Source organism: Aethalodelphis obliquidens, unplaced genomic scaffold (assembly GCF_003676395.1).
Source record: "Aethalodelphis obliquidens isolate GAN/ISIS:26980383/991018 unplaced genomic scaffold, ASM367639v1 scaffold58, whole genome shotgun sequence".
NCBI classification, from domain to species: domain Eukaryota; kingdom Metazoa; phylum Chordata; class Mammalia; order Artiodactyla; family Delphinidae; genus Aethalodelphis; species Aethalodelphis obliquidens.
Genome location: NW_020838002.1, coordinates 11904699 through 11931472, shown reverse-complemented (window position 1 = coordinate 11931472; position 26774 = coordinate 11904699). Strand labels below are relative to the sequence as shown.

Below are 26774 nucleotides of genomic sequence, written 5' to 3'. Positions count from 1 at the left end.
GATTTTGTAGATGGAGAAATTCCTGGGGATGACTAGGGCTAAGTGTGGCCATGGAAGTAGGTAGCTGAAGTGAAAGAGAGGGAAAAGCCTTTGTAGTTGAGCTGAGGGACTGAGGAACTGAGGTGTTGGATGGTTGTCCATAGGGATGGTGATAGCAAGACTAAGATTCAGGCAATGAATGAGAGAAAATAGGGAAGTGGGCCAGAGGGTGGGATAGCTCGTTTGAGAGCCAAGACCCTTGGAGAAACAATGACAGGACATTGTGACATTGGAAGGAATGTAGGAGGATGAGCAACACCTGACATTTCAGGAAGAAGCCAGTTCAAGAGCAAGGTTTCAGTTATAGCACAGAGATGGGGGAGAATGTTTGAGGAAGAGGTGTAGAGGTAGAGGGTATAAATCCTTTTTTTTTTTTTTTTTTTTTGCCATCAGTGGGAGTATCCAGAGATCCCATTAGAAAGGGAGGAGAGGTAAGAGGGGGACTTACATTTTGGATGGTGTCCAAAAATCCATCCCAACATATCCTGATGGCTGAGAAGAGTGGGCATTTCAGGCCTCTGAGAGAAGTTGGCCACAGCTTGGATTAAGTGTGTTTCTAAGAATATTGGATATAGGTAGCTCTGGTACTGGGAAGGCTCTGGTACCTTGGTGGCATACCAGACGGTCGGTGCTCTATGCAGACCTTTATGCTCCGTGCTGTCTTTTTTTTTTTTAATATTTATTGTATTTTTTTTCTTTATCTTTTTTTTTTTTTTTTTGGCTGCATCGGGTCTTAGTTGTGGCACGTGGGATCTTCGTTGAGGCATGTGGGATCTTTTGTTGCTGCATGCATGCTTCCCTAGTTGTGTGCGGGCTTCTCTCTAGTTGTGGCATGCGGGTTTTCTCTTCTCTAGTTGTGGTGCGCGGGCTCCAGAGCGTGTGGGCTCTGCAGTTTGCGGCATGTGGGCTCTCTTGTTGAGGCGTGTGAGCTCAGTAGTTGTGGCACTCAGGCTTATTTGCCCTGCGGCATGTGGGATCTTAGTTCCCCGACTAGGGATTGAACCCACGTCCACTGGACCACCAGGGAAGTCCCCTTGGTGCTGCCTTAAATCTTCTGGTGAGGACTGGTGAAATTATTATTGAGGTCCTACTGAGCAGAGACTGGTATCTGGCTGAGTAATGAGACATCCCCTGGAGAGACCCATAAGTATGGAAGAGGAGGGGTTGGAAATCTGTGGGCAGGACTTTGCAGGAGTTGAGAGCCTGAATTATGTAGTTAATAAGGCCTTGTTTGTATCCACAGGCTATCAAGGCTCAGGGAAATTTGGGTTAGGTTGCTCACCGGTGCAAACCTACAGAGTGGGCAAAAGAAAATAATCATTTTTCCATCTTTGGTCTTTGTGCCACACTATTAGAGGCAGTGTTGCTTATACCCCAGAATAGTGAAACTACTCTTTTGGTTTTTACTTACAACTCTGTGAAGCAAAACATGAATTTGGAAGTGGTAGGGCAGGTGGGCAGATAAATCTCATTGACATACCATGCTGGATTCAGAATAACTGGACTACTCTAGGACCTGGAATGTGGGGAAGTAGAAGAGAACATTTATGTCACTTTGGGCTTTCCTACTCGATGGGAAGAACGTGACCTCTCATTAGACCACTCAGTAAGACTGAGGAAGTAAAAGGACTTTTTAAATCTCTGGCTCACATGGCAACACTGAAGAGAGGAAAGGAGAGAAAAGAAGTCCACATTTGAGTGCCTACTATGGAATGCCAGGCACCATTAGGCTTTATATTATTGTTTAATCTTCATAGGAGCCCTCAGAAGTAGTATGCATTGATCTGTTCATATCGTAGGTGAGGAAACAGAAAGGTTCAATAACTTGTCCAAAGCCAAAGATAAAGTGAGTAATGGACCCTAGGATTTGATTTCAGATTTGTCTGACTCTGAAGTCTGGGCTTTTCCTTTCTGATGGAGGATGTAGCTTTTTGGGATTGGTGTGATTGGTCCTATTGGCAAAGGGAAACTGAAGCCTTCAGTAAAAATAAGGGAGAATCTAAGGCAGTCTTAGAGAGTAAATAGTCTGTCAAAGGGAATGACCCTGAGGTAGGTAGAAAGCAGGTGTAAGATAAGAGACAGAAGAGAGGATGGTTCGTCTTGATTAAGCCTAATTTATCTCTTGACCACTGATAGGAAAGGGGGGGGCAAGTTAGTAAGAGGAAATAATCCAATAGCCAAGCTTTCCAGGATATTCTCCCATTTTCCCCTCAGCAGCCACCTCTGGGCAGAGGCTCAGCTTTAGCTTTGTCATCAAATTCTGGGCATAGACAAGGACTTGATTTAGGAAGGCAGGCTGGCTGTCCAGAGCAGCCTTGTCTCGTGGAAAGGACATGTGGCTGAGTAGGGGAGTGACCAGCCAGGAGTGAGGTGACCTATGTTTCAGTGCAGCCCATGAGGAAGGGAACAGTAGTGGTAGGTGGAGTGATGCTCATTTATTCTTGGAAGATAAGTATAGATTATTTTCTCAGGGGAGCCTGAGAAGCATCCTTAAAGAGAGAGTGGGAACTCAGCCAAAAGAACTGACCTAATTGGAGGTCTCAGCAAGGATCCGGAGCTGTTTCCTGATCCCTCGTGTCCAGGACCCTGTGGCCTGTGACTTGTGTTTTTGTGGCTTAGAGAAACAGGATGGAAAGGCAGAGGTACCAGACGCTTTCTGGGCATTTAACTTCTTCTGTGGGTCTGGCGTGGCACTGGACTTTGTGAGAAACAAGGGGCTCAGCTGTGCAAGCTGAACGTCTTGGATACTTAACTCTTCGGGTTTCTCAGGCTCTTTCCGGAACCTCGTGAACTCTACGTTCATGCTGGTCTTAGGCACTTCACGTACAAAGAGAACCTTGTTCTTCAGCTTGTTTTGGATCCAGGGATCAGTCGAGGCCAAAAGAATTAATGTTTCTTGTAGCTGCATTGAAACAAAGGCCCTGTGGCTGGCTCACTTCAGGCCAATGCTGGGAGGGGAGGGGGAGCTCTGTCTACAGGCCCTTCTGGTCCCAGGGAATGAGGTCAAGGGGACAGTGTCTACGGGCGTATTCCCCTCTCCTCCCCTCTGACAAAGAGCACGTGGCGTGAGGATAGGTGGGAGAGGCTTGGAGGAAGGGTTGAGAAGAGGTGGGCGGGGATGCCTTACGCTCTTTTTCACAGACGGGCTCTTTTCCACATCCAGCATGTCTAGGACCAGGTGGAACACTTGTGGGCTGCGGATCCCCAGGACACCCTGGCAGAGGCAGGATGAGGGCGCCTAAATAGCCGGCCCCAGGAAGATGCCCTGTCTACACTCTTCCATTCTAGTGCCCTTGTAATGACCCTGTGCCTGGAGAGGAGATATGGCTTCGCAGCAGAGGTAGCACTTTCCTTGCCTTTTGGGGCCACTTCATTGGGTTCCAGTACAATTTTTTCACCAGAAGAGTCAAGATAGTTTCTACATGTAATATCTAAGCAATGCCCCTCACACCCTTCTCCTGTCCCTTATCCCACCCACCTCCAATCCTGAAGAAAATCTTTTCCTGAACTCCTGATAGGGCTGGAATTCTAAAATAAAAAAGCAAGCAAACAACCTCCCCAAACTTTACAGCCCTTTCTTCCCTTCAGTAACTGCTGGACTGCCTGCTCCCCCTGCCATCAAAACATCTGGTCAGAGTAGCAGAGCTGGCCTTACCAAAGAGATGACTGCTTCCTGGCGTGCAGTGGCATTTGAGCTCATCAGTTGCCTGGAGAAGGGAGTGAGTGTGTTGTGGTCCAGTTAAGGGGAGGGCAGGAAGGCTGGCTGCTTCTTACAGTCCAGAGTGAGTCAGGCATAAAGCTGATGTGTGATGTTAATTTTATTAACTTCCCCTTCTTATTTCTTGGGTGAGGAAAGGGGCTGGGAGGGGAAAGGTAGGTACTACAATTTTCCAGGGGGCACTAAATGATGATCAGGACTCACATCTGTCCAGAACATTACCTTTTACAAGTCCCTTTCATGTCCTCATCTTAATCGGAGCTTTATAGCAACCCCGAGTGGTAGGTATTATCAGCCCCTTTTTACAGATGAAGAAAAGCCCAGAGGTCAAAGAGTGACTTGGCCAGGGGCACAGGCAAGTGCGAGCTGAGAATGGGCCGTAGGTTCTCAGCTCTCTCTGACCCTCTGTCCCCTTCTCACAGCCTAGGATTTGGCCCTGGCAGTTCCCAGCCCAAGCCACTCACGCCTCCACCAAGTTCATCATTGTGGGCTTCATCTTGAGCTCTTCCACAGTTTCAGCAACAGCCTGCCTCATAGCCTGAAGAGGGATTAAGGTGAGACAAGGATTCAGGGGTGTACCCTTAAGTGCTTCTCAAACCTTATTGAATGTTTACTTTGTGCTACATATATGATCCTTGCCTCGAGGAGCTCATGCTCTGGTGGGGAAAGCAGACAAGTGGAACAGTCAGTCACACTCCTGAACTAAGTGTAGGGGCAATAGGAGGGTCTCCTAGCTCAGTCTGGGTACCAGGAAGACTTCCTGGAGGAAGTGATGCCTCAGCTGAAACCTGAACATGGAACATGAGTTAACCAGGTAGAGGGCTGGGGGCAGATTTCCCGGGCAACAGAGAGAGCAGGTACAGAAGCCTGGAGGCAAGAGAGAGCACAGAGAGGTTAGGGAGCAGAAAACAGTTCAGTTTAGCTAGGTGACCAAATGGACTCTTCAGAGTGGGGCACTCTGAGTAATTACACTGGGACCATAGGTATAAATCAGGACGGGGTGTTCCTAAGCACAGCTGGTGTGTGGCTCTGAGCGGGAGTGTAGTGGGGCTAGAGAGGTAGGCAGGACTTGGGTGGTGAAGGGCAGTGTAAGCCCTTCTGAGGGCTTGGGGGGCGTTTGAGAAGTTCTATGCAGAGGTGAGCCGCAATCTGATTCACAGTTTAGAAAAATGTCTTCAGCAGTTCTGTGGCTGGTTTTGTAGCAAGATATAACAAAGATAAAAGCAAGGGAGCACAGAGGAAGGCAGGGTGATTCTGTTGTTGGTGGTCTGGGAAAGCTTCCCATAGGAGGTGTTGTTTGGACTGGCTTGAAAGGGACAATCGTATTTTAATAGGCAGAAGGAGAAATGAGTTACTTACCAGTGGGACTGAAAGCATGCGGCAGTTTTCCACCTTGCAGAGGAGGGAGAGGTGACTCAGGGCATTTTAAGCTGAGAGAACGGCCCGCATGAAGGCAAGGTGGCTTGAAAACAGGGGCTGCATTAGGGTGAATGTGATGCTTTGGGGGGCAGCGTGGTGAGAACCAAGCCAGGGGGGTCTTTAGAGAAAGGTAGAGAGACAGGTATGAGCTGCCTGGACTTGGGAGTTTTGGTCTCACTTACGAAGAAGGGTTCATTATACGTCTTCCTCCTGAGCAGGTCAAACGTGAGTCCTTCCAGGCCCTGTGCCTGGATCTGTTCCAGCCCAATGGTCTTGAGCATCTGGCTGGCTTCAAAACGGTGCTGAGGGCAGGGGTGGGGAAGGCATGAAGGATAGACTCCCTGTCCTAGTCCTGGAAAAGGCAGGGTACTAGGCAGCCCTAGAGCTTACCTCAAGGACACTGGAATAGCACAGCTGGTCTAGGATGGTCCTGATGACCGTGGCTGAGTGCACACCCATTATCTTGACCAGCATACTGAGTGCCTGTGGAGGTGGGCAGGGCGGGCTGGGGTATACCAGTCCAAGAGGCATCTGGATGGCCGAACAGGCTCGAGGGCTAGAACTTGTAGGGAATAGGTGGGGTCCTTTCTCCTCCCTCTTGGCCTCGTGAGTGAGAGCGTAAGTTCATGTGCACACACATGTACATACGTGCATGAACACCCATACACATCGAATGTACACGGACATGTGTACATTTAGCGTCCATGCAACCCTGTACTCATATGTATATACATACTGACAAAACACACAGAGACCCTGTGGTGCTCCTTGCGGGAGCTTCTTTTCTCTGGGATGAGGATGACAGGGTCCAGACCCCACCAGTCAGCAGCGGTTCCCCAGTGCTCCCCAGGGAGCTCGTCCTCCTGCCCCTCACACCTGCATCTGCTGGGTCTTCGGCCCTTGGTGCAGGCACTGCAGCAGGTACTCTCGGGCTGTGCTGCTACAGGGCCTCAGGAACCCCAAGCACAGGGCCGCCTCCACTGCTGCCTTGTTCCCTGACTTCTTTATCAGCATCTGCAGCACAGGCACCAGCTTCTCTCCATCCTCGATCTGAGTCCTCTGAGAGGGAGATGAGGGACACGGGTGGTGGGACTGTCTTCGGCCAGGCTTTGTCAGGAAGGCAATTCATTACTGCTTCCAGACCATCCTCCCTCCTCCTTAAGGTGAATCTCACGTCATGAGATTATTTTACCCACTTCCCTTATTTTTGCTGTCATCTACTTGCCCCTATGCCGCATCCTTTCATTTCTCTATGACTTTTCTTGTGGATGGATCAATGTTACTCTCTAACACTTCTGCCGTCTTAATTCCTAATTCCACAGAGAGACTTTATCATTACCCATTACTGCAACTTCTCTATGACCCCTCCCCCCCATCTTTCTGGTTCTCCTCTGATGTCAACAACTGTTGGACTCCACAAAGACTAACGATTCACTGATCACCTTGTCACTGCTCCTCACTTTCTTCCCTCTTTACCCAGCTTCAGTTCCACGGTCCTGCTCACTCAACTCCTTTACCCCCTCTTGCTTCATTGTACTCAGCTCTCCACCAACGCTGCACCTGCACTTCCTGGCGGGAAACAAAGTTATGATGACTAATTTCACTTGAAATGTATGAACACAGACCTTGTGTAGATCCTTAATGCTGCCTAGTGATTAGACTGCTTTTCCCTGGGCAATTCTCTTTCCCACCGTTCTAATTCATTCTCTTCCCTCTGGAATCTCTAATACTTCTTCCTCTATTCTCTTAAGTTGATGACCTTGCTTCCTACTTTACTGAGCAAATAAAAGCAGCTAGAAAAGAAGTTCCAGAGACACTTACCACCACTTCTATCCAACTTTCAACACCTGCACCCATATGTTCTTCCTTTCCACGTGTTACAATGGACCATGACCATCTATCTAAAGTCAGTCTCTCTACTCATGTGTTCAAGCTCATCCCTTCTCATCTGCTCAAGAACATTGCTGCACAATTCTTCCCACCCTCTTCAAAATGATCATTTTCCTAATGACTGGGTCATTACACCTCAGCATTGAAGCATGCTGTTATTTTTCCTTTTTCTGGTATTTACCCCTGCTGCTGACTACAACTCTTTTCAGCAAAACTTGGAAAGTTGTCCATGCTTGCCAACTCTAACTTCTTTCCTCCCATCCTCTCTTAAACCCACCCTATTCAGGCCTTCACTCCCACCTTCCCACCAGAATGGTTCTTTTTAAAAAATATTTATTTATTTGGCTGCACCGGGTCTTAGTTGTGGCATGCGGGATCTTCACTGTGGCATGTGGAATCTTTTTAGTTGCGGTGTGTGGGATCTTAGTTGCGGCCTGTGGGATCTTTAGTTGTGGCATGTGGAATCTTCAGTTGCAGCACACGGGATCTTGAGTTACAGCATGTGGGATCTAGTTCCCTGACGAGGGATTGAACCCGGGCCCCCTGCATTGGGAGTGTGGAGTCTTAGCCACTGGACCACCAGAGAAGTCCCCACAATGGTTCTTGTTAAGAAAATCAATGATTCCCACATTGTTAAATCCATTGGATCGATTCTCAGTCCTTGTATTATTTGATACGGTTGATTTATCTCCTTTCCTTGATATATGTTCTTCACTTGATTTTCAGAATGCTGCACTCTTGTCTGTCTTCCTACCTATTGGCCACTTCTCAGTATTTACTGATTCTTCCTCTTGTCTCTGACCGCTTAACATTGGGGTGCCCCAAGGCTTGACTCTTGGTTCTTAGTGATCTCATCTAGGTGAATGACATTAAATGCTACTTATATGCTGACAACTCGTAGATTTCTTCCTCTAGCTGTATATCTAACTGTTTACTTGCTGTCTCCCTTGGAGGTCCGGTAGACATCTGAAACATAACTTGTCCAAAATTGGGCTTTTGATATTATAGTACCTCCAAGCCTGTTCCAACTGCAGCTTTCTCCATGTTAGTTGGTAACAACTCCATCCTTTCAGTTTCGAGGCCAAAAACCTTGACCTCATCCTTGTTTCCTCACTGTCTTTTTTTAATTTTAATTTTTAAAATTTTTGGCTGTGTTGGGTCATTGTTGCTGCACGCGGACTTTCTCTAGTTGAGGTGAGCAGGGGCTACTCTTCGTTGTGGTGTGCAGGCTTCTTATTGTCGTGGCTTCTCTTGTTGTGGAGCATGGGCTCTAGGTGCATGGGCTTCAGTAGCTGTGGCACGCGGCCTTCAGTAGTTGTGGCTCGCAGGCTGTAGAGTGCAGGCTCAGTAGTTGTGGTGCACGGACTTAGTTGCTCCGCGGCACGTGGGATCTTCCCGGACCAGGGCTTGAACCCGTGTCCCCTGCATTGGCAGGCGGATTCTCAACCACTGCGCCACCAGAGAAGTGCCCCTCACTGTCTTTTATAACTCACATTTAACCTGTCAGAGTTTTGCTTTAAAAATGTATCCAGAATTGAATAACTTCTTACCAACCACACTGCAACCACCGTGGTCCAAGCCACCATCGTGTCTTACCAGGATTGCTTCAGCAGCCCCTAACGGGTCTCTCTGCTCCCACTTTTGCCTCCCATCCCTGCCCATCTTTTTTCAGCATAGCAGTAAGAGTGAACCTTTTGAAACATAAGTTAGATTATGTTACTGCTTTGCTCAAATACCTATTCCACTCAGAGTAAAAGCTCAAGTACTTAAAAGTCATCCAGAAGCCCACATATGGTCTAGTCTCCTTTAACATCTTTGACCCAGCTTCATTTCCTCCTGGTTTCTCTGTTCCCACTCCACTTCCTTCACATGGCCTCCTTGCTGTTCCTTGACCATGCCAAGTGTGCTCCTGCCTCGGGGCCTTTGCCTGGATTTGTCCTTCTGCCGGGATGCCTTCTCTCAGATATCTGCAAGGCTTACCCCTCGCCTTCTTGTCTGTGCTCGGATGACAACTTCCAAATGAGGCCTTCCTTGTCCTCCCTGTTTAAAAGTGCAACTCATCCCATCTCCACTCAGCATTCCTGATCACTCTCACCTTGCTACGTAATTTTTCCATTGCACTTGTCACCTCTAACATACTATATAGTTAAATTTCTTGGTTATTGCATGTCCCCCCCCACTAGAATGTAAGCTCCACGAAAGCCGGGATCTCTGCCTGTTTGGTTTGCTGACATATCCCAAGGGCTTAGGATGGTGTCTCACACACGACAGCTGTTTAATATATGTTTGTTGAGTAAATGGATGAGTGATGAATTCTGTTTCACGTGGAGCAGCAATGGGGTCAAAGTAAGAGGACCCTAAGGGGGAAAAGTCTTGAGTAGTGTCAGCAGACTCTCTTGGTCCCTGTACCCTTTTGGCAGAGGTTTTCCTTTAATAGGTTATTTTAAGGATGATAATAATGACGATGAATTATCACTTAAAGAGTACAGGCATTGAACTAGGTGCTTTACATATATTATCTCATTTAATCTTCTCAACAATGCTATAAGATAACTACTCTATCCATTTTAGAGACGGACAAATGACACCTCTGAAAGCTGGCTTTTCAGAGGTTGTATGACCAGTTAAGTGGCTATGCCAATGCTCTGTCCAGGGAACCTATTCCACAGGGGACTCCACAAGGACAACGTCCTCCACCATCAAAGCTAGGAGCTACGTTACCTTCTCCCTGGCTTAACCCCCTGCCAACACTATCAATTACCTTGTCTTACCTCGCCCCAGTGACTGACTCTCCTCCCAATCACCTGGTCTTTGGGGACAGCAGCCCAGGAGTTCAGAGCCACCCGTAGCGCTGTCAGAGTATCCATTCTTTGCCCCTCATTTTGCCCCTTCAGCTGCTTGATGAGAGCTTGGATCACATGCTTATTCAGGCAACCTGGACGGGGAGGACCTCAGGTCAGGGCAGAGCCTCAGGGCTGCTCCTCTCTGCCAGAATCCATTTGACCCCTGTGCCTTCAAGACAGAAGCTCCAAGTACTAGGTCACAGGGTTGCCTGTCCCCTCAAGACACTAGAGCAGCTGGCTGAGCATGACGGCCGTTCCCAGAGCCCGTTCTCTCCCTCCCTCCAATCTCTTCTTGCTTTTCACCCCACCTTCCTCTCTCTGCCCAACAGTACATCAGACAATTCCCAGACCCTGCCAATGGCTAGGTTGCAGTGAGTGTACAGTCCACTCCCTTCTGTCCTTCCCCAAAGGGCAGTGTGGCTGCACTGCTTCCTTCCTCACCTCCCCCCTTCTCCCCACCCAGGGAGAGGACATACTCACCCAGGATGGCCAGGGTTTGACAGGCCTCATACTTCACTTTCTCTGGGCCAGTTTGGGCCTGATTTAAGAGGCGGTGGGTGGGAACATGCCATAAGGTGGTGGAATGTCAGAGCTTTCAGGATCATCTCAGCTTAACTTTTCATTTTACAAATGAGGAAACCGAGGCCTAGAGAGTGACCTGTTTATGCTCAAACACAGGGTACAGGCAGGATGGTACGATGGAAGGAACACAACTTGGGAGTAAGACTTTAGTTCACATCCCTTTCTGGTATCTGGTAGCCACATGGCCTTGGGCCAGTCACTTGGCCTCTCAGAGCTTTCATTTTCTCATTAGAAAAATGCAGCTACTACTACCTATTCCTAATATTGGAAGATTTAAATGAGATTCTGTGTAAGAACACAGAACCCCCCATTATAAATTGGCATATAGGCACAGGCATTGACTCAGTTAAGGTAGAGAATGAATTCAGTCCCAGTTTTCTCCTAGCTTTTTAGTTGCTCATCTTGCCTGTTAGACAAAGGGGATCTTCAGATTCCCCCTTCCCCATCCTTTTAGATCAGGCTGCCCTTTAAAGAAGCCAAGGGCATGAGATGGGGACATGCCACACAAGGCAGCTCTCTCCTCCCTGCATCTGACCCATAGTCCTTGAGCCTGGCGAGCCTTGTCAGTGCCCATGTGCCAATGCTCTACACACCTCAGGCTCTGTTTCCTCCTCTCCTGATCTCTGTGCAGCCCCAGACTCACCATCTGCCATAGTGCTTCCGTGATAAACTTGTCTCTGACGCCCAGGCACCCCAGAGCCTGCAGGAACAGGGTTAGAGGAAAGGGAAGAGACCTTGGACACCACCACCGGGAATTTCCATCCTCTGGACACAGCTGGAGTTTATTCTTGGAACATCACTCTACCCTTGCCCTCCACCTCAAGCATCTTTCTACTCCTCAGCTCAGCCAACTCCTACCTGTAACCGTGCCCCTCCACCCTTGCCACTTCTCACCTGTGCTGCATAGAGCTGCTCATCCTCTCTGGGAGATTTCAGGCTTTCTGTGAGTTCCTGCCCATCAAAGGGAGCCAGTGGAAGGGAAGAAAGGGATAAATAGAGTGCTACAACTATACTTTCAAACTGGAAGGAGCTCATCCAATCCAATCCCCTTTCCTCCTCTCCCTCCATCTTGCAGGCAGCAGGCAGGGACAGAGGGCAGAAGGATGGTGTGAGCCCCAGGTAAGGGCACCCACAGAAAGAGAGTCTCCCCATTCTCCCCCGAGCCGTGGTCCCTGACCTTTAATCTTTGCCACTTCAGCGGGTCCCCAGTAGGGTCTGAGGGCTTGGATTCCATCTGAGGTTTTATAATCAGCTTGCTCATTGGGAGATGGAGTTTTGGGATGAGGGTACCCTCTGTGAGGTACCTGTGTGAGAAATTGCACAGGCAGCCCTGGTCCTCTTGTTCCCTCCCTCCTTACTTCACAAACTCTTCTCTGCCTCTGGTCCTCAGCCCAGCTCAGAGGTGAGACCAGAGGAAGAAAGATGAGCCTCCTTCTACCCCAGGGTCTCCTCTGGGATCTGGAGGCTGACTTGCACCACGCCCAGCCCCACTCCAACCCTTTCTTCTCTTTCCTTCCTTTCCTAGAAGATGTGGAGGGCATGGAGAACAGGAAGGGGCCCAACACACCTAGGGTGATCTCTCATTTTCCACAGTATCTTCTGGGCCTCCCGTTCCTTTTGCTGATTATACAGGGTGTGCCAGTGCGTGTAGATCTCAGGCTGCTTGGAGTAGCAGTAAGGTACGGAGTTTGGCTTGCTTGGGTGCTGCCTCCAGCACTCCGGACTTGGGGGAAACTCTTCCTTTGGCATCTGGGGGGTGTGAGTGGCAGAGCAGTCACAGGGGGCATTCCTCAGCCAGGAAAAGGGCCAGGGTGAGAAGGGACTAGACGAGGGAAACAGCCCTTCAGCCTTGTCATCTGAGCTGAAGTCACAGCCACCTCCTAACCCACTGTGTGACTCGGGCAAGTTACTTCACCCCACCAAGGTCTCAGTCTTCTCCTCTGCAAATTGGAGCTAATAATCCTTGTTCTGTACCCCTCCCAGGGTGGTTGTGAAGAACAAATGACATAAAGATGGTGAAGCCATTGCTGATCTGCAAATTGATCTGAGTACAGTTGGCCCTCTGTATCCGCAGGTTCCACATCCACCGATTCAACCAACCACAGATCAAAAGTATTTGGAAAATAAAAATTCCAGGAAGTTCCAAAAAACAAAACTTGAATTTGCCACGTACCCAGCAACTCTTTACATACCATTTACATTGTAATAGGTATTATAAGTAATCTAGGGAGGATGTGTGTAGGTTACATGCAGATACCACACCACGTTATACAAGAGACTTGAATATCCATGGATTTTGGTATCCGCAGGAGTCCTGGAACCAATCCCCTGCTGATACTGAGGGACAACTGTACACAGTTTGGTTAGTTGAGCATCTCAGAGTACTTTGAAAAAGCTTTGGGCAAGGAGATGAAAAGGCAGGGGGCGAGGGAGATGTGAAGTAAAGGGGGGGGTGGAAATTCAGGCTACAGCTCCTTCATTCAGGCATTCAACAGATACTTAGTGAGCACTTACCATGTGCCAAGCACTAGGTGCTGGGGATACAGTTATCAGCCCTGCCCTCACGGAACTTAATAGTTTGGTTGGAAAAGCAGGGTTTCTTCAAATAATCTATCTCTTACACAATTGTGAAACTGTAGCTCTGGTTGCAGTGGGGGGTTTTGGGTGGGTCAGGGGCTTTCTCGGAAGGTTTGGCTAGGATTCATTCCTGTCTCTTCTCAAGCCTTCCTGTCTCTACAACAGATCTCTGAGCAACAAGGAAGAGGGGCTTCAGCCAGTGGTTCCCAGTGTGGTGACTGAGAAGATCATCGTAAGAGTTCTCGGGTGATTGTCGTGACTTCAGAAAATGGGGCATTGACTCAGTCTGAGTAGGGTTGTCAGATTTAGTAAAAGCCAAGCAAATAAAAAACGGGATGTCCTGTTGAATTTTGATTCCAGGTAATGAAGGCAATATTTAGGACATATTCATACTAAAAAATATTCATTGTTTAGCTGAAATTTAGATTTAATCAGGCATCCCATTTTATCTGGCAACTCTAATGAGGAAGATCCCTGTGTTAATAAAAATGACTCATTATTAAGCCCTGCCTGCATAGCCTAAGCCTTACAGATATTGTCTCATAGCAACTTGATAAAGGGAGATGGGAAGGGGTTGGCTTGTGACAGAGGATACTCCTGAGGCTCAGGGAGGGAAAGTGACTTGTCCAAGGTCACACATAGTTAGTAGCAGCCCCAGGGGTGAGTGTCAGGGTTCTATGAACTAGCCTTAATGGGAAAGGATAGCCTCCTGCCCCTCCTACTTCAACAAAGCTCCCAGGGTGGCAGAAGTTAGGGGTCTTACCTGGTGGCAGGACAAGGGCAGGAGAACAGGAGCTGTGGCTCTTCTGAGTTCTATGGTACAAATGGGATGACAATGACAAGGGTGGATTGAAGAGTCATCCTTCCAGTCTTTCATTTATTTAGCATTAGCATTTAATGAACGCTGTATCAGGCACTGGGAGGTAAATAAGGCATAATTCCTGTTGTTCAGGGACTCATACTTTCCTGGTATCTTGGTCTGTGGAACAGTAAGATTGCCATAGCCTGGGAGCTTCTCAGAAATGCAGAGCCCCAGGCTCCACCCCAGACCTACTGAGTCAGGATCTTCATTTGAGCAGGATTCCTATGCACGTTGAAATTGGAGAAACACTGGTCTAGCAGAGTGGTTCTCAACCCTGGCTGGGTATTAGAATTATTTGAGGGAATTTTTAACATGCCTGAGTCCTACATCAGACTAACTGAATCAGATTCTCTGAGGAAGGGGCCCAGGCATTTTAGAAAGCTCCCCTGAGGATTCTAATGTGCAGCTAATGGTGAAAACCACTGGTCTCATTCAGTGGTTCTCAAACTTGATTGTGCATTAGAAAGAGCTGGAGAGCTTGTTAAAACACAGATTTCCCTATCCCCAGATGAAGATTCATCCCCAGAGTGTTGATTCAGTAAATCTGGGGTGTGGTCTGAGAATTTGCTTTTCTAACAAGATACTGATGCTGCTGGTCCTGGGAACATACTTTGGGAACCACTGGTCTAGCTGGTGAGACAGAACTGTTTACTGGTGATTAACAGAGGGAAACAAATGTGAAGATGGATAAAGGCACATGTGGTCCAGATGAGGGGTCCCTAACCTGGCTGGGAGGAGCAGGGAGGGTTTCCCAGAGGAGATTATACACAAGTCAAGTCTTCAGAGCAAGTAGGAGGTAGCCAGACAGATGAGGGGGAAGAGCAGTGGGCACGAGGAATACCTGCAAACCTTGGAGTCGTAAGCATGGGGTGCAGATGAGGGGGCAGAAGCTGGGGAGACACAAAGACATCCCATCTTAGAGGGCGCTGGAGACTTACCTTGAGGGCTGTGGGGAGCCTTGAAAGTATCCAAGGGTCTGCCCTGCCTCTTCCCACGGATCTGCTGACATCACCCAGACCCCTGCCTGGGAGCTTTCCTTTTCAGGTCCCTATCCCTGACTCCACTCCTGTCCATTTCAGCCTCACCTTTGGTCCTTTCTGGATATTCCAGCCATGGGCACTTGAACATTGACCTGTTGATGTCAGAGATGTTGACTGATTTTTCATAGTCCATCCTCTTCTCCTGGGGGAACCAGAGAGCACCTGGGTTGGGGAGGGGACTACAGGGACTACTCCCTTGTGGGAGCAGGGTCACAGCTCAGGGAGACCTGTCCTCTGTGGCACAAGGGGGACTAGTGAGGTGTCTGGGCTTCTGGAGGTGGAAGCCTCCAAGTGCTGGGCAACCAGATCGCCTAGGTAAATAGAACACTCCGGTTCCATTCTGGAGTCCCAGACTTGGCATCTACTTGCCTGTGGATTGAGCTAGTCCCTCTCTCTCTGGGAGCTTCACTTACCTTATCTGAAAAGTGGGAAAGCCATGCTTGTCTGGCTAGGTAGAGGGGCAGTGGTGAGGCATAAATTCAAAAGGAAAGTCGAAGCGTTTAGTGAACTTCAAGCTCACGTAGCCCATGTTAGGAGCAGGGATTGTCCTTAGGATTAGTCATCAGGAAAATGGCAAAAAAAATGGGAAAGCCCTGTTCATATACACGCCTCCCTCCTTGGCAGCAAGAGGTGGAACTCTTTTTTTTCCTTTTGATCACTGAGCACATTTTTTTTATTTCATTTTAGAAAAAAAAAATCTGAGTTTTAAAAAATATGTGGGGATTTCCTTGGCGATCCAGTGGTTAAGACTCAGCACTTCCACTGAAGGGGGCCTGGGTTCAATCCCTGGTTGGGGAGCGAAGATCCCACATGCCGCCCACATGCTGTGAGGCACTGCCAAAACTAAAAAAAATAAAAATAAAAGAAACTCTGGAATTACTAAAATATATAAGAACAGCAATAATAAAAAAATGCAAATGTGGATAGTCACATATATTGACACTGAAAAGTAGAAATGCCATCCCTTTACAGATTTTATCTCAGAGTCTATCAGCTGTACATCAGCTTCCATTGCCACCAACAGCTGACTGTCGTAGAGTCCTCGTGCTCGCTGAGCCACTGCTTCTGTCGAAGGTTTCATGTCATTTGTACTACACAGAATTCCTTTCATTGCTTGCAGTGATTGCTACACTGCAACCTCGACACCTAGCATAGTGCCTGGCACACAGCAGGCAGCTCGCTGTAGTGAGAAAACACAGGCCACCAAGTCCTCTGACTGGACCATCGCTTGCAATAAACTGATGTGCTGCACTGAGAAAGACAGCGTCACCATGTGGTTTTCCTGCCGAGAATGTTCATCCTGAATCTAAGTATGAGGAAACAATAGGCAAACCCACCTTAGGAAATATTCTACAAAAATCCCATCTGAACTCCTGAAGAAAATATCAATATATCTTAAGGACAAAGAAAGTCTGTTAAAGGACACTAAAAAGACCCAACAGCTAAATTCAATATGTGCCTGTCATTGGAGCCTGGATTTTAAAAAATAGCTCTAGAGGACATAATTGGGACAATTGTGGGGATTTGATCATGGACTCTATGTTAGAAAATAATATCGTGTCAGTGTTAAATGCTACTCATTCTGTGGCTACGCAGAATGTCCTTGTTATTAGGAGATACACACTAAAACTGTTGGGGGGAAGTGATATCACATCTGCAACTTTCATTTCAGAAAAAAATGTACATACCAACCATCTGTATAATATACGTGTGTGTGTATATACACACACACATACATGCACGTAGATAAAGCAAATGCGGTTAAATGTTAATATTTGAATCTAGATGAAGGGTATATGGGTGTATTCTTGCAAATTTCACTAGGTTTGAAATTTTGCAGATTAAAGATGGAAAAAAAAGCAGCAGCTTTGGCATTGGACTTTGGACCTGGTGCATCTAAATGTTAATTGTACCACCTTCCACCCCACCTCCCCTGTTTTTTTGGTTTGTTTGTTTGTTTTTTGTTTTTGTTTTGCTTTGGGGCTTTGGGCAAGTTATTTCCATCTCTTGCCAAGGGTTTTCCCCCACTGTAAACAGGGTTAATAATACTCCCTGCCCCAAAGGGTTATGAAGATGAAGGATGGTGGATGTAGGGAGCTGACAATGCCTGGCACAGAGTGATAGCGCAGTTAACGCCAGCTCTGATTATGTGGATATATTTGCCAAGACAGGTTCACGGGAAGGAACACATCGATGGGAAAGTTGGAATACTCCCACCTGAAAAATGCTGGTGCCGTGGTAGAAAACAACAAAATCCCTCCTTCTCTTTATTTGAAAGAACTGAGGTGTTTTGGGAGTGCCATGAAATCCCATTCCAGGGGCACGAGTGGTGTGTCAAAGAAACCCACTGCCGGTAAGGGGTAGGGTGGGCTAGGGTGGAAGCCAGCAGAGTAGGCAGAAGGGCCGACCATGGTCTGAGGAAGCAGGGAGGTGTGTGGCGGGAAGTGAGAGAAACTCTCAGGGCCTCGGGGCTGGGAGGTAGTGACTGTTGTCTCCCTTCAGAGTGGATGAGCTTCTGGTCCCTTTACCTGCTCTGTCCTGCCCAGGCCCCTTTTCAGAGAGCCTGTGCCCCCGGGGCCTGTTCACTGCATAGGGCCACAACCCCCAAATCCAGGATGGACCCCAGATGTGACCAGCCCTGGATCCAGTGCTTAACGCTCACGAGGAAGGGGGGTTCCTGACAGGAAGTCAAACCAGGAGCCTGCTTTGTAATTGCGTTGAGAATTTTAATGAAACTCTGATTTCTTACATTTGCCAGTCACCCCTTCCCAGTGAGGGGCTGAGATGGGTGCTTTGGTCATGGGGCATGACAGTAGGAGCCCAGTCTCCCTCCCTCCTTCTCCTCCAGAGGTGCTGCAGAGCGGTGGCCGGGCGAGGGCTCTGAAGCGCGGAGCCTAGAGACCTCCTGTGCACAAGGCAGAGCCCCAGGAGCCCTGGGAGGCTTTTACAGCAGCTGCTGCGGGTGGTGGAATCTGTGCCCTCCAAGGAGCGGGTGGGAGGAGGGCACTGGGGGGAAACCTCCCAAGCTGGTTAGGACAAGAGCAAGAAGCAAAGTTTGCACAAGTTCAGGTTCAAGGCGTCCTTTATCCTAGCTCAACTCTAAAGCGTTGATGTACTCCTTCACCCATTTCTTCTCTGGGTTGGCGCACACCTGGCGATTCTTTCTGGTGATAAAACTGTGGAAGAGAAGAGGGTGAGACCTGGTCAGTGCTGGGAGCGCCAGTTTTGGAGATGAGGTGGATTGAGGCAGGGGGGAAATGATACTGGGTGGGTTAGTTTTGGAGCTCCATATGATTGTATTGGTGGCGTTCAAGGAAAGAACATTTTCTTTTCTGTTGGGTCAAAGGGCTCCAAGCCAGAAGCAGTCCTGTGTGCATTTTAACCCCCCGCCCCCCAAGCCGCAAAAACACATGCAGCCTGGAGATCTAAGGGGATACGGGGCCCTAGGAGCCCAGGCTTGAGCTGGTCAACCACTTCTCAGCACTTCCTGTTTCAGACCCTGTGCTGGGTGCTGAAGATGCAGAGAAAAAGAGGTGTCTTCCAGGAACTGAGTCATGGCTGAGTAAGTGGGAGATGAGGTGGTGAAACAAATGTGTGATCTGGCCTTAGATAACACAGTGCCTGGCACACATAGACACTCGACAGAGGAGCCCATCTGTGTGTGCCTGGGTGAACAGAAGAAGGACATGAACTTGAGTCTTCATTTCACCACTTACTAGTTAGATCACCTTGGGCAAATCACTTAGCGCCTCTGAGTCTGTACATTTACCTCTAAAATGTGGACAGAAATAATTCCTAGTTAGCACAATTGTTGTGAAGCTCAGATGAGATAGTATATATAAATTAGTTTTGAAAAATACCATGCGTGTGTTGTTATTGGGGTGCTGCGGGACCTCTGCCTTAGGGTGGATCACAGCAACATGAGCCCAAAGGTCCCGGTACTGGACACCGTGGCTCGGAGAGGTTGAGGACCCTGCGATACTGGCAGATGTCAAAGCACTTCTACCAGTTAACCGGCCAGAATGTGGAGGCCGGTGAGGGCGGGAGGCCTTATCTCTACAGGTGTTGATGGTGTAAGTTGGAAGGCTCACAGGCCGGGGATCATGGGCTACGTCCAGCTGCCTGCCTTACCTGTTTGCTGGGAGACTGGTTCTCTCTGAGGGACACCCTGGGCCTGGCCAGCAGTGCTACCCATTAATGTGTTACTGTGGAGCTAGCCCTGCCTATGTGGACCATTCTCATTTTGGCTTCTCCTTCAGGATGCTTTCCTGCACCTTTTTGAGATGTTTCCAGACAAAGTGAAGGCTTAGGTTATCTGATGAGAATGAGAATTTCTTGGCCCCTTTTCGTGCTCTATCATGGAGAGCGTTTTTTCTCAGGGAAGCTGCTTCCCCTTCTCTGAGCCTCACTGAGAGCCACCTGACCACCTCTCTTTCTCCCCTGCCTGGCGTGCAGAGAAGAGAAAGGGAGCAGAAGGGGTGTACTGGGCTCTGGTGCCTCCTAGTATTTGTCTTCTTGTTTGGGGTGGTGAGGGAGCTTCCGATGCAGACCCTGCCCTCGGCAAGCCAGGTGTCATACAGGAGATCCTGCAGACTCACTGTCCTCTTTCCTCAGCCCCCTTGGCCTGAGGCCAGGAAGTCGAAAGGCCAGGAAACCGACATCTGGGGGGAGGGTTGCCCAGGCTTCCTGCTGCTGCTCCCTGCTGAATGTGATACTGGCTAGCAGCCCCCGTTGCCAAGCCTTCTCTCCCTGCCCGCTCTGTGGGGAGCCTCTCCTGGCCTGACTTCCCTCCGCCTTCCCCTGCCCCTTGAGAGCAGGTATGCTCAACGTGGCTGCCCTTCTCTCCTGTGCGCTTCCTCAAGTCTCTGGCCCTGGGTCTGGCACACCGTAGGTGCTTAATGGATATTTATTGAATGAGTTAGTGACTGAATGTTTTGCATTCACTCCTCAAGTTTCACTTGTCACTTCTATGTATGTAATAATACATTTAGAGGGGGAGAAGGATGATGATATAAGTTAACAACTTATCAGGCACCTAACTGTGTGCCAGGAAATATTCTTTTTTATCTTTTTATAGATAAAAAGATATCTATATCTTTTTATCTTTTTTTTAATCTTTCTTTTTATTATCTTTCTTTTTATTATCCTCACTTTGACCCAGTGAGGGAAATACCTCTATTTTACTGCACTTTGCCGATGAAGAAATTGAGGCTCAGAGAGGTTAAGTGACGGGCCCAAGCTCATGCAGCTACTAACTGGCAGAGCTGGGATTTTAATCAACACAGACTAGCCGGAACAGCCAAGACTGCTGTATTCCTGCCACTGTGACATCGGGAGACCCCTTCCTCCTATAAAAAAAAAGTCACATCTCCGGCCCCAGCACCCTTTCCTCGGCTACAAACCCTTCATCGTACATTTCCTGCTGCTTTCCATAGAGTTGTTGTGCTGGCACCTTGGTCCTTTCCTTTTTAAACAGCTCTTCCTCAGGACTTCAGGGGGCTCCACCTTCACCCTTCTCCAGGTCTGGGTTGAAACCTCAGCATCACACTCAACCCCTCTCTCTTCCTTGCTACCGACCTCACAGCCCCTGCCAGGGCTTGCTGATTCCGCCTCAGAAGCTTCCTCACCCCGTCTCTCCTTCGCTTCAGGTCCTGTTCAGCCTCAGTACCACTCATGTGGACAACAGCAGCCTCTCCACTGGACCTCTCTTACCTAGACTTTCCCCGTTCCAGCTCATTTCACACTTTTGCTTCATTGTGCTGACACTCAAGGCCCTCAGTGCTTTCCTATACGGAGACTCTACAAAAACCAGAGGAGAGTCTTGGCGACATCCCCTCTGCCTCATACACCCTGTCCCTCAGTACAATCCCAAGTCAAACAGCACTTTTTTGCAGCAAACTTTGCCTAAATCCCTTCTCTTGGCTAAGCCCTGAATCGCGGTGTGTTCCCTCTTTCCTTTTGTAACATCTTATGCAGGGTGCCCTGGTCATTGCTACATCTGTCTTAGACTGTGAGCCCCAGAAGGGCCGGGATGGTGGTTTACTCCACTCTGCCTGCCCATAATAGGTGCTCAAAAAAGGATTTTTTTTCCTTTTGAAAAATACTTGTTTTCAGAGATAAAATTAGCAGTGCTACATTTCTTTTGGCTGTGCCACGTGACATGTAGGATCTTAGTTCCCCGACCAGGGATGGAACCCGCACTCAGAGTCTTAACCACTGGACCGCCAGGGAAGTCCCAGTAGTGCTGAATATTATTGCTATACTTCGAAAGATTCATCAGGACCAAAGGCCAAATCTGAATACCTGTAACTTTGCCAGTGTCACAGAAATTTTTGGATTAAAAAACTTCATCGTTATATGGAAAACTTCGTGATTGCCCCATTTTCATTCTTTAAGTCTCTGTCATCTTAAACTTCTTAAGCCACTATCACTAATGACCTTGCTAGAGTAGAAAGAGGAGACTCCAGAAACAGGCTCCATCCCTCCCTCACTTACTGTACAACCTTGGGCAAGTCACCAAACCTCTCTGGGTCTCACTTTCATTATCTGAAACGTGGAGAAAATTATGCATACCTGTCAGGGATGTTATGATAAAATGTAGAGATAATGCATGTAAGACATTTGACACACAGTAGGCACTTCCTAGGTAGCAAGGATTATTATTTTTCTAAATATGGTAGCTTACGTATTTAAAGGAGAATCTCATTTCATTATTTCTTCATCAATAACATTTTTTTTAACACGCTTGACTGTAACTAGGGTCTTGACCTCTGACCTCTCCTCTTTAGCTCCTTTTGAAGTTGCAGGTGGATTTGATTGGGTGTCGGATATGAGGGACTGCGGGGTTCTTAACTGGAAAGAGATGACTGAGTCGATCTTCTCCACCCAGGGGCATGGCAGACCAGGTTCAAGAAACAGTCACATCCGTAAAGATCAGAGACCTAACCTAGCCCATCAGAGTGGGGAGGATCCTTCAGGAACACCTTGTCTAGCCTTTTTCCACAATAGCTGGGGGACCTGAAGCTAGAGAGGGAGGAACCATGGCTGTTTGAGCAGCCGGAGGATGGGTGGGAGTGGATGGGGCACCATCTCTGAGGGCTCATGGCCGGGGGACTGGCTCTGGGGCAAAAGGTGTCCCTCCCTCACCCCCTGGAGGGTTCCACAGGGCTGAGACTCACACGACTGCTGCCATGGAGCACTTGCTGCTGGTGTAGAAATATTCCCGGAGGTGGGCGCGGGGCAGCGGGAGGGAGAGGTAGGCAAAGCAGCAGGGTGTGGTGTCCGAGGCATCTGGGAGAGGGAAGAAAGAAGACTCCTGGATTCATTGCCAGTGCACACTGGGTATTGTGCTGGGTGCTTTATATGAATTATCTTTTTAAAAGCTTTTTGTTTTTAAAATATTTATTTGGCTGCGCCAGGTCTTAGTTGCAGCACGTGGGATCTTCGTTGCCTCATGCGAAATCTTAGTTGCGACCAGGGATCAAACCCAGGTCCCCGGCATTGGGAGCGTGGAGTCTTAGCCACCGGACCATCGGGGAAGTCCCTATATGATTTATCTTGAACAGACTATTATCCTCCTTTGGCTGAAACTGAGGCTCAGAGAGGTAAAGTCACTTGGCCATGGACACACAGTGCCAGAGTGGGGATTCCCTCACCTAATCCTTGAGCCTTCCCTCTATACCACGACCCCATGCCTTTGGCTCTGATGGCATCCTGTGTTTCGTCCGGGCTTGTCTTAGGTCTTCTGCCCTTATTCTTGCTCTCCTAGGATCCTCAGTGGGTTCAGAACTTGGTTTCTTTGAGACCTAGGGTGGGTTGCGGGGAGGCTTCCAAAACTCAGACTTCATGACGGAGCCAGGACCCCTAAGAGAGGCCTGAAGATGCATATTTTATCCTGGGACCCTCTGGCTGAGGCATGCTGAGAAGGGCTCTGAACAGAGAAGGAGGACTTTTTGTTGGTCAGTTAATTCAGGATGGCCCCGGGAAGTGTCAGTTGCCATTTTCCAGCAGAGTAGTAGTGTTTCAGAGCCAAACAGAGCTGGGTTTGAACACTGCTTTCCTTACTTCCTAGTTGCGTGAACTTGGACAAGTTACTTAACCTCTCCAGGGTTCTATAAGTCGAGGACAGCTACTCAAAGAGTAGATGTGAGCATTAAATAAGATGATATTTGCAAAGCAATCAGCACAATGCTTGACCCAGAGTGGGCATTTAATTAGATTTTGTTATCCTTTATCAAGTCCCATTTTTTTCCATCTGTGAAATGGAGGGAATATGACTGTCCCAGGAGAGTTTTACTTAAGTGCTTAGAAGCTTCTTAGAAACCCTGCTGCTGCTAGACATGAGTTAGTCATGTTTGGAGGTCAGCTCGAGCTGCCCCTGCCTGCTAGTATCCCCAGCATCAGTCCACACTCAGCGAGCTCCTATAGGGCTTGGGGTGTAGACCTTGATGACACATACAAGTTGTTCAGAGGGTCCCTGCCATGAAGTGGCTTTGAGATCTATCAGGGACAACTGGACATCTGGGTAAAGCAGTACAGGGGAATGTAAGTCATAGGGTTCAGATGGTATAAATGCTACAGTTGAAAAGAGGGCGAGATCTGGGCCAGTCTAAGGGTTGGACCCCGGGGGGTGTGGTGGTCAGGACCTGGACTTACATGGGGAGGCAGATGCAGGAGCGCAGAGGACAGCCATGGCGAGGATGACAGCGAGGGCGGCGGCGGAGACCTTCATGGTAGCTGTGAGCAGAGGCTGTGGGAGATCCACCTGCTGTCTCAGGATCCTCTGCAGGGATTCTCTGCAGCTCAGGCTGGCCCTTTATAGGGAGCCCGGCCAGCAGAGGGGGCGCCCTCACTAGGGGAGTTTCCAAAAGAGCAGCCACACACTGGCTGATATCATAAGTGAAATTGCACAAAACAGAAAAGAAAACTGAAATAGCCTCCGGAAATTTGAGTCTCTCTCTCTCCCTCGCTCCTCTCTTCACTGCCCTCCAGTCCAGAGTGAGCTCATCACTTCCCTCTTTGCCCTTGAGAAGAACCAGCACAAGCAGCGGTGGTGGAAAAATCTCTTCCTCTGCTGGCATCTTCAGCTTCGTGTGCCAGGGCGGGGGTCCTCCCAGAGGTCAGGAAGCTGCTTCCCTGGGGACAGGAGGAAGGGCAGTACGACGAGATCAGAGCCCAGGTGCCCTGGCTCTCGCTGCAGTGCTCGATCCACTAAGTACTGCTCACCATGAAAAGGTTCATGGTTGGGACATCCTTGAAACTGAATGAAGTGGTGGTCTGGATTAGAGCCAAGGTCCTTCCTCCATTCCAAAGAATTGGATACAGTCAATCTTCATCAATTCCTATTTGGATAATTCAGAATTAGTGACAGTTTGGCCTGGGTTGGGCTGAAGTTGACTTCTGAATTATCTAAAAGTGTCTGTTGACAGTAACAAAGGCAAACGCATTTAAAAAAGCGTAATTAAAAAAAAAACATAATCTTACACCAAGGATGTTTTTTGCTAGCTATCGTCACATATGTAACTTGGTGGCTGAGGGTGACTGAATCACCCAGAATGGGGAGAACTTGTCTCATTTCTTCCACCCGAAGACTTTGACGCAGGATGGTTATTATTCTCCCTTTATAGAAGTGGAAACCGTGCCTCAGAAGAGGTCACTAAGGTCCTCGAGGTCACACAGCAATAAGTGGGATTTGAACCCAAGTATTTTTTTTTTTTTCAGATTGACTTAAAAAAAAAGAAATTGAACCATAGTTGACTTACAAATTGTGTTAGTTTTAGGTATACAGAAAAGTGATTCAGATATATGTATATGTATAGATACATATATATCTATATATATACATATTCTTTTTCAGATTCTTTTCCATTGTAGGTTATTACAAGCTACTGAATATAGTTCCCTGTGCTATACAGTAGTTCCTTGTTGTTTATCTATTTCATATATAGTAGTGTGTATCTGTTAATCCCAAACTCCTAATTTATCCCTCCCTCTGCCCTTTCCCTTTGGTAACCATAAATTTGTTTTCTATGTCTGTCAGTCTGTTTCTGTTTTGTCAATAAGTTCATTTGTATCATTTTTTAGATTCCACGTATAATTGATACCATATAGTATTTATCTTTCTCTGACTTAGTGTGATAATCTATGATGTCTGACTTACTTCACTTAGTATGATAATCTTTAGGTCCATCCATATTGCTGCAAAATGACAATATTTCATTCTTTCTTATGTCTGAGTACTATTCCATTGCATATATACCACATCTTTATCCATTCATCTGTCGATGGACACTTAGGTTACTTCCATGTCTTGGCTATTGTAAATAGTGCTGTTATGAACAACAGAGTGCGTGTATCTTTTCAAATTAGAGTTTTTGTCTTTTCTGGATACATGCCCAGGAGTGAGATTGCTGGATCGTATGGTAACTCTATTTTCAGTTTTTTAAGGAACTTCCATACTGTTCTCCCTAGTGACTGTACCAATTTATGAACCCAAGTGATTCTGATGACCAGGCTCAAGCTCTTTCCACTGACCCACATCATTCAGGCAGTTAAGCTGTTCTTCATCCTCTCTAGGTGCCAGGTGCTGTTCTCAACTTGTCATAAGAATCCTCTCATTCCCTCCTGACTCGTTAAACAATTACCAATAGAAGCACAGTTTTGGAAACCATGGCCCATCTCATTTAAAGAAATAAATTGTAAGCACTTAAGAAACATCCAGCCATCTACACAAAAATGATCTGCCTGTTTGAATTGTTCCCTTCATGTAATCCTCTTAGTCAGCAAACATGTGGGAGGCTGTGCTGCCTAGTGGTTAAGAGCAGGGGCTTTGGTGTTTCATTTACAAGCCAGGTGGCCTCCTACAAGTTACTTCATCTCTCTGGTCTCAGTTTCCTCATCTATAAATCAGCGATAATAACAGTGGCCCCTCCCACAGCTGTTGAGACAATTAAGTTGCCATAAATGTGCTCACGCTTGGAAAGCTCTTAAGTACAATGCCTGACACTGTTAAGTACTTAATAACATTAGCTATTATTATTATTATTATTTTTTAGCTATTATTATTGTGTTATTATTGAGTAAGAAAATGGCAGTCCCTTTAAGGATATTCTATACTGTAGGTTCTTCGGCAATCTAGACAGCCCCACCCACCCACCCCGGACCCCAGTTGATGTGGATTCGTGAACCCTATTACGAAGACTATTTTTAAGCAGGTGGGTCAGTTGAGGCTTAGAGAGGTTAAATGACTTGCTTAAGGTCACATTTCCTAAAGTGATAAGAATTCAACATGGAACCCAAGTCTGTCTTGGTTCCTAGCTTCCTACCACACTGCATTGTATCTAGAGAAATCCTGAAACGTTTGCTAAGGCTGTTTTTCCCTGTGAGCTCTATTTCTGTTGCCTTTCCTTGATCTCAGTTTCCTTCTTTAAGGAAGAAAGGAAAGTACTTTTCTGGATACCAAATACGCTGAGTTGGGGCACGAGCTGAGGACAGAGCTGAGGGAACCACAGACGACCAACCTCATCCCCATCTTTAAATCCCAGTGAACGATTCTGCTGTGTGTAAGTGTGTGTGCATGTCTGTGTATAAATGGTAGTGGGAATAGGGAGTGGGTAGGATGACAGGGTTGCTAAGCAGGAATAGGCAGTGGGTACATCAGGAGTATTTTTCTTCCCTTTTGGTGGTTCCAGGGGATTATGGGTGTGCAGAGGAGAGAGAAGAACCTGACTGTAATTCCATTTCTGCCACTCACTTTCTCCTGTGCAAAATCAGAGTTCAGACTCACGGAATCAGTATATTCTCTG

The 26774-nt window shown here is 47.7% G+C and overlaps 2 protein-coding genes and 1 long non-coding RNA gene across 5 annotated transcripts in view; 1 reads left to right on the top strand and 2 right to left on the bottom strand.

Annotated features, from left to right (window-relative positions):
* Nucleotides 1-1719: 1719 nt before the first annotated feature.
* On the bottom strand, nucleotides 1720-15666 carry HEATR9 (HEAT repeat containing 9). Its single transcript, XM_027087410.1, has 15 exons — nucleotides 15016-15666; nucleotides 13832-13881; nucleotides 12059-12240; nucleotides 11669-11795; nucleotides 11386-11442; nucleotides 11135-11191; nucleotides 10390-10447; nucleotides 9871-10001; nucleotides 6053-6235; nucleotides 5567-5659; nucleotides 5359-5478; nucleotides 4222-4295; nucleotides 3695-3746; nucleotides 3167-3253; nucleotides 1720-2941 (listed from the first exon to the last, which is right to left on the bottom strand). The coding sequence occupies exons 1-15, from the start codon at nucleotides 15101-15103 to the stop codon at nucleotides 2567-2569; spliced, it is 1734 nt and encodes a 577-aa protein (XP_026943211.1). The 5' UTR covers nucleotides 15104-15666; the 3' UTR covers nucleotides 1720-2566.
* The window catches only part of LOC113609784 (uncharacterized), a 50481-nt gene continuing 26781 nt past the window's right edge, over nucleotides 3075-26774 (top strand). For both annotated transcript variants that reach the window (XR_003428791.1, XR_003428790.1), the window contains exons 1-4: nucleotides 3075-3379; nucleotides 3628-3758; nucleotides 4180-4311; nucleotides 26405-26531. This is a non-coding gene — a long non-coding RNA (uncharacterized LOC113609784). The remainder of the gene's footprint in view (nucleotides 3380-3627; nucleotides 3759-4179; nucleotides 4312-26404; nucleotides 26532-26774) is intronic.
* Nucleotides 17676-24178, bottom strand: LOC113609779 (C-C motif chemokine 5). 2 transcript variants are annotated; one of them, XM_027087407.1, is made up of 3 exons: nucleotides 23626-23783; nucleotides 22149-22260; nucleotides 17676-18146 (listed from the first exon to the last, which is right to left on the bottom strand). In XM_027087407.1, exons 1-3 carry the CDS (start codon nucleotides 23699-23701, stop codon nucleotides 18059-18061), a joined length of 276 nt encoding a protein of 91 aa, XP_026943208.1. In that variant the 5' UTR covers nucleotides 23702-23783; the 3' UTR covers nucleotides 17676-18058. The 2 variants fall into 2 exon arrangements, with proteins under 2 accessions (XP_026943208.1, XP_026943207.1); XM_027087406.1 differs by lacking the exon at nucleotides 22149-22260 and having other exon boundaries at nucleotides 23626-24178.